At 29.0% G+C, this 15,673-nt stretch overlaps 2 protein-coding genes across 4 annotated transcripts; one reads left to right on the top strand and one right to left on the bottom strand.

Annotated features, from left to right (window-relative positions):
• The first annotated feature begins 4,882 nt into the window (after positions 1-4,882).
• Positions 4,883-8,144, top strand: LOC113849226 (autophagy-related protein 8f). 2 transcript variants are annotated; one of them, XM_027478972.1, is made up of 6 exons: positions 4,883-4,998; positions 5,516-5,557; positions 5,649-5,704; positions 6,622-6,674; positions 7,630-7,748; positions 7,879-8,143. In XM_027478972.1, the coding sequence occupies exons 2-6, from the start codon at positions 5,521-5,523 to the stop codon at positions 7,980-7,982; spliced, it is 369 nt and encodes a 122-aa protein (XP_027334773.1). In that variant the 5' UTR covers positions 4,883-4,998; positions 5,516-5,520; the 3' UTR covers positions 7,983-8,143. The 2 variants fall into 2 exon arrangements, with proteins under 2 accessions (XP_027334773.1, XP_027334774.1); XM_027478973.1 differs by lacking the exon at positions 4,883-4,998 and adding an exon at positions 5,008-5,136 and having other exon boundaries at positions 7,879-8,144.
• Positions 8,145-8,854: 710 nt separating this feature from the next.
• LOC113849225 lies at positions 8,855-14,096 on the bottom strand. 2 transcript variants are annotated; one of them, XM_027478970.1, is made up of 4 exons: positions 13,593-14,096; positions 13,431-13,515; positions 13,147-13,235; positions 8,855-9,196 (listed from the first exon to the last, which is right to left on the bottom strand). In XM_027478970.1, the coding sequence occupies exons 1-4, from the start codon at positions 13,959-13,961 to the stop codon at positions 9,053-9,055; spliced, it is 687 nt and encodes a 228-aa protein (XP_027334771.1). In that variant the 5' UTR covers positions 13,962-14,096; the 3' UTR covers positions 8,855-9,052. The 2 variants fall into 2 exon arrangements, with proteins under 2 accessions (XP_027334771.1, XP_027334772.1); XM_027478971.1 differs by having other exon boundaries at positions 8,959-9,196; positions 13,605-14,063.
• Positions 14,097-15,673: the final 1,577 nt, after the last annotated feature.

Genomic DNA, 15,673 nt, shown 5'->3' with positions numbered 1-15,673 from the left:
CAAGCAACAATATATGAGGTGGGTTCAATGTATTTGGTAATGGAATTGATAAAATGAAGATGATTAGTTATGTATGTATGAGAGCAAAGAAAGCGGGAGATGGGATATTGTGTACCTTGAGACGATGAAGAAGATTGAACGGAGGCCATATTGCATGAATAATCAGCAAGGCGAACTGAAGGTTGTGGGATACGTTGAGAGCGTCTGGGTGGTGGGTTGGGCGCAGTAGTAGATGCAGGACCAGGGGTGGGGACAGCAGCAGAAGAAGATGGAAGGGGTCATTCGTATGTGTGATATTTGGCAAGGTAGTGGAATCTTGATTAAGAACGGTAGAGGGAGAGGGAGGCAGTCTGTGTATGAGGCATGTAAAGACTCATCAATTTTAAAAGGAAATATAGTTTCATGAAAGATGACATCATAACTGACAAAAAACTTATGATGGATGAGGTCAGACAGTTGATAGGCTTTGTGACTAGTGGGGTAACTGATAAAAATACAGCGTCTAGCTCTTAGTTCAAATTTATTTGGATGGTCATGAGAAGTGGATGCATAGCATAAACAACCAAAGATACGTAGATGATTGAAATCAGGGGAGAGGCCATAAAGTTTCTCATAAGGAGTCTTATCACCTAGAACTTTTGATAGGGTGTGGTTGATAAGATGGGTAGTAGTGAGAATGCAATCCGCCTAAAAAGAAAGTGGAATGCCAGCGTGAAAACGTAGAGCTCGGGCAATATTAAGAAGATGGTGGTGTGTACATTCAACAATGCCATTTTGATGAGCGGTACCTGGACAACTAAATTGCCGTAGAATGCCAGATTCATGAAGTAGTTTTTGATATGAATGATTGGTAAATTTAATACCGTTATCAGATCGTATAGTTTTGACGCATGTATGAAAATGATTTCGAACGTAAGCTAAGAAATGGACAAGTAAAGAATATGCATCAGACTTAAATTTCATGAGATAAGTCCATGTGACTCGGGAGAAATTGTCAACAATAGTTAAAAAATAACAATGATCATTTTTTGTGGGTGTAGAATATTTTTCCCAAATATCAACATGAATTAAATCAAACAAAGAGTTACTAGTGGGCATATGTAAGGGAAAGGAAAGTCTTGTTTGTTTTGACAAATGACATACTTCACAATGATCACAAGAGTCTCTATTAAAACCAAGACCAAGAGCTAAACACTTAAGAGCATTGGGCAAAGGATGGTCGAAACGCGCATGCCAAGTGGTGGGTGAGGTGGTGAGAAGGGCAGCAATAGGGGTAGAGGCATTGAGGAAGTACAGTCCAATAACTAGGCTCTGATACCATGAAAGTAATGGACTGTGTTTTCATTCAATCATATTACAAAAATATATGCAAGAGATGTCTGATCAATTACATGATATTAAGAGAAGATTATACTGAATCTCTATAAACTACGCAAGTATATTTCCTATCTTAAGTAAGTATCCTAAAATAAGCTATATACAATATTCGATGATGGTACAAGAATAATTTTACAATTAAATCATATCTTTGATTGTGCAACAAGTTCTTTTTCATTTTAAGCCAAAAAAAAAAAAAAATTTTAAGTTTAGAATATGGATGATAATTTTTCTTTTATTTTAGAGTTAAATTCTTAAAATTTATTGAATAAATTAATTTTTGAAGAATGTAATTAAAAAATTAAAAATTGAAAGAATTAGATAACAAAATTATAAAATAAGTTTAAACTATGTTTAATAAAACAAATTGAAAATTGTAACTTATAATTTTTATCTGTGAAACTAGTTGAAAGTTATAAATTTATAGATAAAAGTTTATAATATTGAAATTATTTAATAAACTAGTTGTGTAATTAACTGACTTATGTTAAATAATTTAAAATAATGTAAAATATTACATAAATATAATATTAAAATTAATTATTATTTATTTTATTTATTTACAAATAAATAATTAAATAATTATATAAAATAAAATAATTACATATATATATATTTATATTTGTACATAAAATATTTTAAGTTATATTTTTTAATATAAAATATATTTAGCAGAAGAAGCAATGAAATAGATATATAAAAAAATAAAATTATTATAAAAGTAAAGAAAATAATAAATAATAAAATAAAGGAATGTAATGATATTTTAATAGTATAGTGAATAGATTGTTTATTATTTTAAATAAAAAATAAAAAAATTAAAATCATGTATAACTAACTTTTGAAAATTAAATACCATTTTAAAAGACCATTGAATAAATTACAAATTACAACTACAAACATAATTTTAGTTCTCCTTAAACTGGTCAACTCATTTTACTTCAATACAGTGCTAATGCTAACTAATTTTATTCATTTACAAAAAGGATTTCGTAAAAAAAATTAAATAAGTTTAGAATGATTATAAAAATAAGAAATTGATATTATACTAGATGAGTAGAATTTACCCATCTATCTAGAAATTAGATAATATAAGATGACTGTATAAAGTTGTAAAAGATTATAAAATACCATGTTACAGTAGAAAATGGTAATTAAATTTAGTTTAAGTAGATTGAAATAAAAAAATAAATAAAAATAATAAAATCTTAATTATGTATATTAAAAGAAAACGACTAAGAAAAATATGAGAGGAAAAGAAAGAAAATAAAAATTTTGTTTAAAAATAAAATTAATTTCTTAAAATAGCCCTATCAATACAGTTGTATAAAAAAATATAATTTTTTATTTAAATAGTTTGATATATATATATTACTAATATATTTTAAAAAAATTAATATTACTCATGTTAGCAAATTTTTTTATTTTAAAAAAATAAATTATAAGAATATATTTAGAATACGTATTTGAAGGAAAAGGTAATAAAGGATTAATTTTTAATTTAAATTGTGAAAGTTGTAAAATCAATAAGAATAATTAAAATATATGATAATATTTTTTTGTATTTTAAAATTATTATTATTATAATAAAATATTAAATTAAAATTAGAAAATAATATTTCCTTCTCTTTTCTTTCAAATGGTTTCGCCCGAAAATACCCTTATCGGTTGGTCGGTTGTCACTTGTCTACTAAGCAGCCCCAATTTAAAAAGATGGAAAAAAAAAATAAAAAATCTAACGGAATATACGCATTATTCTAGAACTAGCTTCCTTCTTTTTCATACTTTCGGTGGGTTAAACATTCAGGCCTTTTTCTTTTTTTTTACCATAATGCCATTTTAAAGATTATTTATTAGTGGACAAAAACAGATTATTTACTCAAATAATATCCTTAAAATTAATTATTAAAATAATTTAATTTAGTATTATAAAAATATTGAGTTAAAACAATAGATGCAACCTACTAAAATGTTTTATAATTTGTTATATTGCATTTTTTTTATTTTACATATTAAAAATTGGAATTCACTATATTTAGTGTATGACACTAATTAATGTTAGAATTTAAATTTTATTATTTTTCCTTTGGTAAAGGTTTGAAATTAAAAATTAATTTTTTATATTATTTAAGTTTGAATTTATTTTTATTTTTTGCATTTTAACCGAAGGATGAAATTTAAAACTTTAATTTTTCAATTCAAAACTTTAGATGATGTGGAAGAAAAATTAAATTTTGCATTTTAATTTTAAAATTTAGTAAAATTGGTAAAATAATTAAAGTTATAATTTTGAGTTCAAACTTCAATACTAAGAGATACATCACATAAAACTGCGTTGCAAGTTAAATTTTAATTCATAAAAGAAAAAGAAAAAGAAAAAGAAATCTATAAGAATATAAGATGTCTCATTTTCAAATGTATTGTGGCCTTTGAATATGACCAACAAAAATTAGAATGTGACATTACATTCTAGCGTTTTGTGCTTATTGTTTCTGTTCAACACTTTTTCAATACATTGAATTTATTTATTTTGATAAATAATTTTCAAACAATATTACTTTGATGTATTTTTTAAAATTGTATTATTGTGGTAAAAAAAATAGACCATTAAATGAATAAAGGATAATAACTTTTTTATGTAAAAAAAAACTATATAAAATAATGAGTGAATAAAAAAAGTTCTGAATAATTATTTTTATGATAAATTGTACATATATTTTACTGACAATATACATTTTTCACTATTTATTTAGTCTAAAATGATTTTAAAGTAACAAAAATATATATGGTATGTATAAAAGATTTAAATGTTAATGTAGTTTTTCATTTATAAAAATAATGGAAAGCTAATTGTGTATTGGCAAAAATATATATTTTTATGATAACAGATGACGTGTGCCGGTGGACTTAGCCAATGAATATGATTAGTAAATAATGCTAAAACTTCAAATATTTAAACGTTAATGTTTAAACATTATATTTAATTTAATGATAGCATATGAGGTGAGCCAATGGCCCGTGGGCTTAGCCATTGAGTACTGCTGAAAATATGATATTAAATTTTATATTTGTATGTGACTATGTGAGTCTTTTTCTTTAGTTAATTAATGAGTTAAATTAATTTTTCTTTTGAAAATTAAGCATAAAGATTAGTGTTTTTTTTTTTCTTGTTGCTGGTCAGAAGTTTAAACTTCAACTATTTTAAAGCACATTTCCTCAATTATTGTATAGACTGTTCGAAAGCTAAATTAAGTGGTAGTAAAAAAATTATTATAAATACATGTCATGAACGCATACAAAATTCATGGATTTATTCGGAAGATTAGATATATCAATTTTTATTATTATGACAATCCATAATTAAGTGTTAGTATAAAAAAAATATTATATTTAAATTCAATTTTAAATATAACTTTAATATATATAAAAAAAACACATAAGATTAAAAACATCCATTTCAATCGTACAAAAAACATTTTTCTAAAATAATATAATTTGTTGCGAAAGACAGCAAAGCAAAGTAGCAATATATATCTTTTCTTAAAGCAAATACGGCTTTTGTTGAGTTGTGAGCAAGAAACCAGAGTTGATTTTCTTCTATTTTTCGATCGTCTTCACGAGGTTTTTTAACTCAATTGTATTCTTAAATTTGTCAACTCCAACGTTTTGGGTTTCCAAAATTTTTAATCGCCCAACATATTTTCTAGTAATTTATTGGAACCGCTTTGTTTGAGGAAAGATTATTACGGTCGATTGGAGGTTTTTCCCTTTTCCTGAATTCCATTTCTTATAGTTGATCGGAAATTCCACAGAAAAACAAAGCTGAATTTTTTAGCTCTTTTCAATTTTATGTTATATGACGAAGATTAATGTTCTGTTAGTTTTTTTTCCCCTCCTTTCGGAATGAATTTCGGGTGTAATCCCAACTTCAAACTTCTTGATTTTTGTGACTATTGCTGTGTCCTTATTTGTTAATTTTTGTGTGTCTCAAAGATGCTCCTTTTTTGGTTTATTTGATTTCTAAAAGTGTTATTGGTTTGAGTGATTGACCAGTGTTGGATGAATGGACGATGCATCAGTTTAGCTCTAATTGGGTTTCCAAAATTTTTAATTGACTTTTGTTTTATTCTAATTGCAGGAAGAATGGCAAAGAGTTACTTCAAACAAGAGCATGATCTTGGTATTTTTTTTTTTGGGTGAAACATAATTATTTTGATTGTGTTTGTTGAAAGCTAAGTAATATACAAATAAATGGTTCGTTTTGTGTCCAGAGAAGAGAAGAGCTGAGGCTGCTAGGATTAGAGAGAAATACCCAGATCGTATCCCGGTGAGAAATTGTAGCCATTTTCCTTCTTTTACTGATGCAGAAACAGTGTTGTTCTTTTATATGTTTTGCCTGCTGAGGAGCCGATGTTTTCAATATCTATACTTTTTGGGCCCTATAAAGTATTCTGTTGTTTAAACAATTGTTGCTTTTGTTCTGTTATCTCTTTAATGTTTTGATTTGGCAGCATATACGGCTGACTAGTGCTTGACCTTTGTTGTAAGAATATCACTGGAAGTGGGATCCTTGATCCTTCATTCGCCACCTTCCATGTTGATAGTGATGAATGCATTTCTCATAATTCCATTTTTTATATTCAGGATTTAGTGTTCTTTGTGGAGATATACTTTACTGGAAGGCTCAATGAAGTTATATTGCATGATAAATAGCCTGTTTCATTTTTTATAGTTTTGATCTTGACATGCATAAAGTTTCGCTATGGTGAAATTGTTTAACGAAGGTTCGATGACTGATTACAGAGTCTGCTGAATTATAGAATGTATTCAATTCAATTGCAAGTATTCGGATTATTTTTTACTTATGAAAGGTTGGATTCAGTAATGCAAGTATCTTATGCCTTCAAGCTATTTATTTGGTGCTTTGAACTAGTCTTCTTAGTTATGGTAATACAATGCTAAGGAGGTTGATCTGTTTCATTTTATTTTGCTCTGATTTAAATATTATACTTGCAACATTTAGATCATTAGGCGTCAATTTAATGAGATGGTTATATCCAGATTTAGAGATAGGATGATTTTACGTGTCCAGGCAGTTCTACAATGCTATAAATATCAGTCATGGGCAATCCATGTTAACTTATGCTTCTAGTTGCTTCCCTCTGTACCTGCGATACTTGAAAAATGTACATTAGTGATAAATATATAGTTACTGTGCTAACTTGTCTCTCAATGTGCCTGAAGGTGATTGTGGAGAAGGCAGAAAGAAGTGATATCCCAAGTATTGACAAGAAGAAGTAAGATTTTGCAATACTTCTCGTATAATCTGAAAATGTCACATTATTTGTTTCTTCTCATTTTTTTTTTCTTCAAAAGGAAAGGAAAATGATAATTTTGTTATTAAATGTATTTAAACTAAAGCATATTTAATGTACATTTTGGAAGGCGATGTCTAGTAGCTAGTGTAAGAGGAAGGTGAGAATTGCAGCTTTTGTTTTAGCAATATTTCTGGATCTCCAGAAAATTTTCTCTATTTATCTATCTATGCATGGCTGCGATCATTACAAGTTTAGTTTGTAGATTCAGAAGCTTGCTCCAATGAATCTGTTTTAGTAGATGAAATTTCCAGAAAAATACACATTTGATTGAAATTGTGTACCATGAAAGTCATGCCACTGTTTTAAAATTAACATTCAACATGCTTTTAAAGAAAAGATAATTTGAATATTTGATAGCATATCTTTTTTTTAGATTTTTTTAAAATTTGGCATGTATTTTTTACTTAAGTACATGTTTTTGTAAAGACTTATTTGATTATGGACTGACTTGAACAGAATAATGTACTGAATTGGGCACCATAGACAATGAGCAGTAGTTGAGAAATTGGCTGATATTAGTAAGGGATGAGTTCATGATATTTATGTGTAGCTAAAGCCATAGTTGTGGTCTCTACTGTATTTATGCTCTCTATTTTGTTAGGGGACCTGAATTTTGAATTAGGTAAACAAAATTGAATTAGTTGTGTATTTTCAGAAGATTTTGATGTTATATGAGTTTTTGGTTACGAATTAGATTTGCTCCCGTCAGATTATAGCATGTAGATATGGTGTTAGATATTGTTTGTTGTAATGTTACCATTGTCGGATGACTTTTTGCTAGTTGACATTTAAAATTTATAAGGTGCATAATTGGTGCTAGCAGCCGTATTCTCTCTCACTGTTTTAACTGTCAAACTTAATGAATACATTGTAGGTACCTAGTCCCTGCTGATCTGACTGTTGGACAGTTTGTCTATGTTATTCGCAAAAGGATTAAATTAAGTGCAGAAAAGGCAATCTTTATTTTTGTTGACAACGTCCTTCCACCTACAGGTAAACTTCAGGAATCATATTCTTGGTCATTTCTTCTGTTTTTGTTTTTTCGAGATGATTCTAAAATATAAGGCCTTCTAATATAAACTAGTATTACCTGTGTCTTTCCTGGGTTTCTCAAAATTTTCAGGAGCAATTATGTCTTCCATATATGATGAGAAGAAGGATGAAGATGGGTTTCTTTATGTTACTTACAGTGGGGAGAACACCTTTGGGGATCTGACTTCCCACTAGCATTTTATAGATCAGCGCAATAATCCGATTGCTCCCTCAGTGGCTTGTCTCAAGAATTGACGATGGTACTTGGTATCAAAGAACATTGCCCTCAATATTATGTACAGTTGTATATAATTTCTAAGAAGAAACTGTTTAATGTTAAAAACTTTCCTTCTCAGTGTTTCAATTATCTTCTCCGTTGTTCATCATCCATATCTGGTTTTCTCTTTTGGTTTCTTTTCATTTTGTTTAATCGATCGTTCTTCATTTTCATTTGATCTCTTTATTAACAATTTATTAAATTGTTCTATTATTTATTTATATAACATTCAAATTAGCTCATAATTTCATCGAAACGTTATAAAAAGAAAATACCTTTTTTTATATTTTTAAATGAAACTTTAAATTACAAAGTTTAAAATATTGAAATTAAAAAAGTGTAAATGCCACGTCACATTATCATCTACATTAGTTTCATGTCATTACAAGTCAACTCAAATGTCTCTGAAGGCAAATAACACAAATTAATAAATCATTAACAGAGAAATCATATAAGAATGAGAAAGGATTTTAAGAACTTATTTTAAAAAATTAAAAATAAAAGATTATATGATAAAATTGTCAATGTTTTAGAGATTTAAATCTTATTTAATTCATTAATATACAAGAATTCTATCTGAAAGCCAAAAGAATCATCATTATCCGCCACATTCCTCGTGATATGAAGTGAAAATTATTAATAAAAAAGCCAAACTTATTCTTCTCTTTCTGATTAATCATCATTATGGCCTCAGCACACTCTTCATGATATGAAATGATAATCATAATAAAAAAGCTAAACTTATCCTTCTCTTTCTGATGATGTTATTCACTCTCTCAACAAACATATAGTATGAATCTATGATGCCGGTTGCACTCAAATCTCTGTAAATTATAATGATAAGTAAACCACAAAACTCAGCTATTTAAAATAAATATCTTCCTGAAGGGGCAATAATTCAAATCTAACAAAATCAACAATGGAAAGCTGGAAATGGAAACTTTCCACCCAAACTCAATTATCGTGACCACTTTCTGTTCAACAAAAATCAACTACCGCTACAGTTGACAATGAATGGGTTGACAAATTTGATTAATTGAGATGTCCGGATCCCTAGCTTCAGATCAACCTCACCACCACCCAACCAAAAGAAATCTGGAGTTAGCTTTATAATAGCTTCATCCAAAATCACCTGAAATCAACCCATAATATCTAATCAATAAAGGAAGAACTTGAAGATTAATCTTCTATACATAAGGAATCAAGCTATCAAGCTAGGAAAAAAATGGAATGTGATTTAAAGATAATGCAACAACAGAAGAAATGTTGAAATTAATTGGCGGACATTGAGCCCTTAAACATTATTCATGGGATGGTAAGAGGTGTGCCAAGGAATGCCTCAAATTTTATCCTTGTCATAGGAGGAAAAGTACAGTCTAAGATTCATTCCAATCTAGTCAGTACTCATATATGCTCCGCCCCAGAGGCCAAGTGTATATGTCGACCATACTGGCTTATTTTATATCATGTTATTTACTAATATCCGAGACATTTCATTTTTGTGTTGATTTTTCATTAAATGAACATAATAATGTCTTTACAATAATAAGTGCAATGACAATATGACATAAAATATCAAGTGTATTACTAATGACTATTGTATAAAATTGTAACACTATTTTCATATGTCCTTGGGATTTGAATCAGAAAAGTGAAAAAAGCTCTTAAAGAGGATGAAGAATGGTAAAACGGTTCGCCCTAATAATATCCCTATAGAAGTTTGGAAAAGTTTGAAAAAACAAGAATTGAAGTGAATCACTAAACTCTATTATGAGATTTAAAAATATGTCAAATGAATGGAAGAAGAACACTTTGATTCTTATATACAAAAAACAAAAGTGATATCTAAAATTGTGCGAACTATAGAGATATTAAACTCGAGTCACAATATGAAGCTGTGAGAAAAGGTGATTGAACAAAGTAATACGAAAAAAAATTAAGATGGTAGAAAATCAATTAGATTTAATACTAGAAAGGTCTACAACAGAAGTTATATATTTTTTATGAAAGATGATAAAAAAATATTGCTACAAAGAAAAGGACTTATACATAAATTTTATTGATTTGGAAAAGACATATGATCAAGTATCAAAAGAAGTGTTCTGCAAGGCTTTAGAAAAGAAATGGTTCATGTAACATATATTCAGGCTATACAAGATACGTATGAGGGTGTATCTAAGGACTTCCCAATTAGAATATGTTAAACTTGAGTTATTGAGAAAAATTTTAAAATTTAAGGATTTTCACTTGAGTAAAAGTAAGATAAAATAAATGCATTGTAACTTCAGCAAAAAAATAAGATGAGGATCATGCATTGAAAGTTAAACTTTGAGATGATATTATACTACAAGTTCTCAGTTTTAGGTACTAAGGATCACTTATACAAATGTGGAGAAAAAATGAAGATGTTAGTCATATAATACAAGTTGAATGGTTAAAATGAAAAAAAACATTACAAGTTATTTTTGACCCTAAAATACCTATCAAACTAAAAGGAAAATTTTATCGTACGACAATACAACCTACTGTCCTTAATGGTAGTGAAAGTTGGACTTTAAAGGAAAAACATGAGAAAAAAAGTGAAAGTAACAAAAATGAAAATGCTAAGATAGATGAGTGGATACACAAGAAAGGACAAAATAAAAAATGATAGTATACAAGAGCATATTGAAATAATACTATAATGGAAAAGATGATTAAAAATTGTTTAAGGTGGTTTCATCATGTGCAGAGAAAATCTTTGGAAGCGCTAGTACAGAGAGTAAATTTCATGGTTTTTAGTCTAGTAAAGAGGGGTTGAGGGAGATCCTAAAGAACCTAAGACAAAGTTATTAAAAGAAACATTTCATTTAATTAAATTTATGAAAATTTCATTTTTGACCGAGTACAATGGTATTGCGTAAGCAATGTAGCCGACTTCACCTAGTGAGATAAGGCTTGATTTTTGTATTTTCAAATGTCCTTAGCCAAGGACAATTGAGAATTAGGACAACAATAATGCATAGAGACTAGTATGTGCACTGAGTCTACAAACACATGACTATCTAAGTTGTAGATATGAGTTTTCAAGTTATCACGCACACATATACACTTAAGTAATAATACGTTGGACTTAAATAATTATAAGTCATAAACAATTCTAGGAGTGATAATGATGTATTTGATCCTTTAACCTTATGCCACTGTAGTTCCCAACTTGAGAAGTTGTACATTTTAATTCTATCAAATGTTGCATGCAACCTGTTGCATGCCACAAGGTTGATAATTAGATATGCAGTTGATAATTATAAATCATGCAAAGGATGTAAGTAATCTAAATGTGATAGTCCTACCAAGTAACAGGGGTCATATCTTCAAGCCCCTTGATTACGACTGTAAATGCATTACTATGCTCAAATGAATCAATATCAAATAGTGATCTTACTTATCTTAGAAAGTCTACTCATTAAAACTAAAAACAAGCAACTTGGGATATATGAGACACAACCAACTATTCTGGATGATAATGGTGTTCTGGACAAATTATGTTGAATCACTATCACTTTCTGTACATGTTGCAAGGGAGCTTTACCAATTTCATAGAACAAAATGGAATGTTAGTTCAATGTTTTGAAAACCTATAGGGCCACACACTTCAATTTAATTTATAGTTTAAATTTGTAACATGAGTTTACGGAAGACTACAATAAAAGTCTGACTAGGACATGGGGTTTTCTGGCTTAGGTTAGTGCCTACATATAAGGAGATACATGTAGGCTGCAAAATGTAGAGTGAGAAAACATAAAAGCCTGGCCATCATTCAGAAACACCTAAGGGATGATGTGGAGAACAGGACTCCATCTAACAATTGGCATTGTGGCTAGACAAGAAGAACTCCATCTATGCATTTGTGATTTGTTCTTGGAGACTGTTCTGTTAGTGTGGATATCAGAGTTATGCCATTCACAGTGGTTGTGATTTGCAACCTTAACAATGACTTCTCTCACTTCGAGAGGTATGTATCTTAACACTAATTTTGGCTCTCGCATGGATCAATAATGAACTTTTTTTATAATTTCCATTTCTATATGTTATTTCTATACATAATCCTAAATCCCAGCAATTATGACCTATGTTCAAAGATCTTACAAATACTTCAACATAAAATAAGCATCATGAAATGATAAGTGACAAATCAGATAGGAAGATCCTTGACAACTACATCTTTCATCAGTTCAATGGACTACTTGGTTCAAAAAAGGGGAGGGGAGAAGAGGAAAAAAAAAAAATTCCCCCAATATTGGAGGGGAGGGGTTTTTGACACCTCATTTTCCAAATATTTGAACAGAATAAGAAATATTTATTACAATTTGTATCCTTGCTGTTCCCCTCAAACCAAACAATATGTTAGTATCTACTTGTACAGGGAAGCGAATAACAGAAAACCAATCTCGCAGACATTCAATACATACAGCAACTGTTACCACATCCTAAAAATTACACATTTCTGTGTCACTTCGAACAGGGATTTTAGATAGATACACATACATAATTTAGAGTTACAGACAAGTGAAAAAGCTAGAAAAAAGACTGGAAGGATTCAGATCCATATATCCTACAAAGGGGACACTCCAAAAGAACAATGGCGTATTGACCCTCTGCCAACATGCTAGAGTAGAGAACAAGAGGCAGTGTCCTATTGTAAGCAACTAAAGAAAAGAAGTTTCAGTGCCAGTCCAAGACAGAACATGCCAAGCACGTATCAAGAAAAATCTATATTAAGGGCACATGTAATCAGCAAGATCACATCAATACCATGAGTATGAAAAGGAGGTCATAAGTTGCAATCTCTAAACATTGACTAAGCCAAGAAAAAAAATTCCCATTCAAGGTTTTATGTTAAGTTACCAAATGACACTTGTCTTTTTCAACTACCAAGCCAAGTGCTGCTGTGCATGACAAAAAATGGTTCAATACTAGCCTTAAACAGTGAATAAGGACATATTTCGGAGTTGTTGTCAAGATTCAATACTTTCTCGTCTATTATATATATATATATATATATCATAATTGTTCTATACTAATCACAGGTCCAGTCTTTACCGGAATGTCTGTTTTCATGCCAATACAAGTCACTGCATTGTGCCCATATCCAGTTAACTCCGCTGATATCTCCTCAGGAGCTAGCCTCACTGTGTAATTAATAACAAATTAAAAACCAATATTACCTTCTAAGCAATAGCAAATTGCAATATAATTAACATAAATTTAAATGTGTAAAATTAAGGGAAAATAAATAACACAAAAATTTTCCATAGATATATAACGAAATGAATAATAGAGAAAGGATTAAGAAGTAAAAAAATGTATAAAGCAAAATAGCTTACAGTTGAATTTCTTTTTCGCTATACTTCCTTTGTTGAGCGAATACAGAAAATTTTTCACAGCCTCGGCATTGAAGCGAGCAGTGTACTGCAAAAACAGAGCAATTCGTATTAGCGGAAGCAACGAGAGAGAGAAGAAGAGAGGAACAAGAAGAGAGAGTGAACCTGAACAACAACCACATAGTACTTGGAATTGTTGCGATCACTGCAATCGACGACTGTGGAGGGCGCTTGCGTGTTAACGAGAACGATGCTTTTGCAGAGATGGTCAACGGACGCGGCGGAGAGGGCATCGCGACGGGCTTCGAGGGGCCAATCGTAGTAACCGGGAGGGACTCTTTTGAAGGAGAAGTCGTCGACGGCGTTGTGGCGCAAAATGGAGGAGAGGCGAGTCACGGTGTCGGTGTCGTCAACGAGGGGGAAAACGGTGTCGTTTGGTGAAGGAGATAATGGAAGAAGGGAATACTCGAGTTTTGATATGCGGTGCAGAAGGTTGGTTTGGACTCGCTCCAGCTCCGCTAAGGATTTCTCCATTGTGATCGGCGGTTATGGCGGCGAGTTTTGCCGGAAACTCGCTACGAATGGCTGTGACGACTCACCTCAACTTACCACGGTGAGTTTTGTCAGTGCCCAATTCTTCCATCCTTTTTTGTTGTCGTCTGTGGATTCAGGTTCAAACTGTTCGTCGTTTCACAAAATAAAAAACAAACTATTTTAATTTTTAAAAATATTATATTATTAATTTTTTTTTTCAAATATCATCTAACGATATAAAACAAATAATATAAGTTTACTAAAACTTATAATATTTAAAGTTATTAATTTTTTTAGTTCCGTGATCTTTAATTAAAAAAATGTTATAGACAATTAAGTTTTTATTTTATGATTTTGAACATATATTGAAATATAATTTACTTTTAGTATTTAAGGAAAATATTTTTTATTTATTAAATTATGTGTTTAAATATTAAATAAGAGACGAAAAATATATTTTTAACTCATAATTTTTACTTAAATATCATTTTAGGTATTAAAAATACATTTTTTTATAATATTAAGAGTTAAAATATATTTTAACTCATAATTCTCATTGTTTGTTTAATAACATATTATATTAAAGCTGGTGTACTTAGGGAATGTTTGTTTTAAATTTTGATAATCTGACTTTAACAATAAATTAATATTAAAAGAATAAGTTTTGGTATATAAAATTTTTAAGTAGAAAAATAATGTCTCAGTGTTAGAAAGGAAAAAGTTTGGAATTTAAATAACACATTTATGAAATTTAAATGTAATCTGTTCTAAAGAAAGAAGTAGATATTTAAACATACGATTTATCACATGCAATATTATTATATTTTACTGTATCCTACAAAACAGTCTCTTTTAAGGTTGAAAATTTAATTTTAAAAGGATTAAGGTAACATAAAAACTTGTTTTATTTTTTAGAATAATATTTTAAAAATATTTTTATTAAAGTGATAAAATATAATTGCTTTTAAAATATAAATATAAGTGTGCTTTCAAATATTTGACAAGTTACATACTAAAAAAAATTACTCTTACTTCTAAATTAAATATTTTTACTTCTCTCTACAAAATGAGTATAGTTCAATTTTAATATAACTATTAATTAAGTAAATTTTATTTTAAATATTAATTTTTAAATAAATTATAAAATGTATTAATTTTTAGCACAGTCGCATAATTGAGGTTGCGTTACTGTGTAAAACCATTTTTGTTACTGAGCAGTATAGAGTGTTTTAACTATCTTTTTTTGCCACAATCAAGCTTCAAAAGATTATTCAAATTATCTTTTTTATTTTTAATTTAATATTTTTATAATTTTAATAAATTTTAATAAATAATTAAAAACATATTTAAAAACAGTACGTTTCTGGGTTTGCTATTCTTACATGGGGCGGTTTTAATTAAAGTCTAATAAGTAAGCGGTAAGCACGAAGGAAATCAGAGCCATTGCCCATTGGGTACATATTTATAATAAGTGTTTCTTTGGAAATAAGTTTACATTTTTTAAAATTACATTGAATAACTATAAATATATTTTGATTATTTCATCAACGTATTTAATAAAATAATATTATTTTTATTTTTAAACTCACTCTTAAATATTTTGTGTGAGTTAAAAAATGTATATTAAATTTTATTATAGTTTTCAAAAATAAACATAAATTACATTAATTTACATTCATTTTTAAACAAAATTAATTTTATTAAGACTCAAA

The sequence above is a fragment of the Abrus precatorius genome, unplaced genomic scaffold, assembly GCF_003935025.1.
Source record: "Abrus precatorius isolate BTA unplaced genomic scaffold, Abrus_2018 Scaffold9, whole genome shotgun sequence".
In the NCBI taxonomy this organism is placed as follows: domain Eukaryota; kingdom Viridiplantae; phylum Streptophyta; class Magnoliopsida; order Fabales; family Fabaceae; genus Abrus; species Abrus precatorius.
Note: the sequence above shows the minus strand (reverse complement) of the source record. Positions and strands in the feature narration are given on the sequence as shown.

Coding starts and splice junctions, on each gene's coding strand:
- LOC113849225 (XM_027478970.1), bottom strand. CDS start 13,961: ATGGAGAAATCCTTAGCGGAGCTGGAGCGAGTCCAAACCAACCTTCTG. Junction 13,236..13,430: donor AGCGAAAAAGAAATTCAACT/GTAAGCTATTTT, acceptor TTAATTACACAG/TGAGGCTAGCTCCTGAGGAG. Junction 9,197..13,146: donor GCATGAAAACAGACATTCCG/GTAAAGACTGGA, acceptor GGTTGATTTCAG/GTGATTTTGGATGAAGCTAT.
- LOC113849226 (XM_027478973.1), top strand. CDS start 5,521: ATGGCAAAGAGTTACTTCAAACAAGAGCATGATCTTG. Junction 5,705..6,621: donor AATACCCAGATCGTATCCCG/GTGAGAAATTGT, acceptor ATGTGCCTGAAG/GTGATTGTGGAGAAGGCAGA. Junction 7,749..7,878: donor CAACGTCCTTCCACCTACAG/GTAAACTTCAGG, acceptor CAAAATTTTCAG/GAGCAATTATGTCTTCCATA.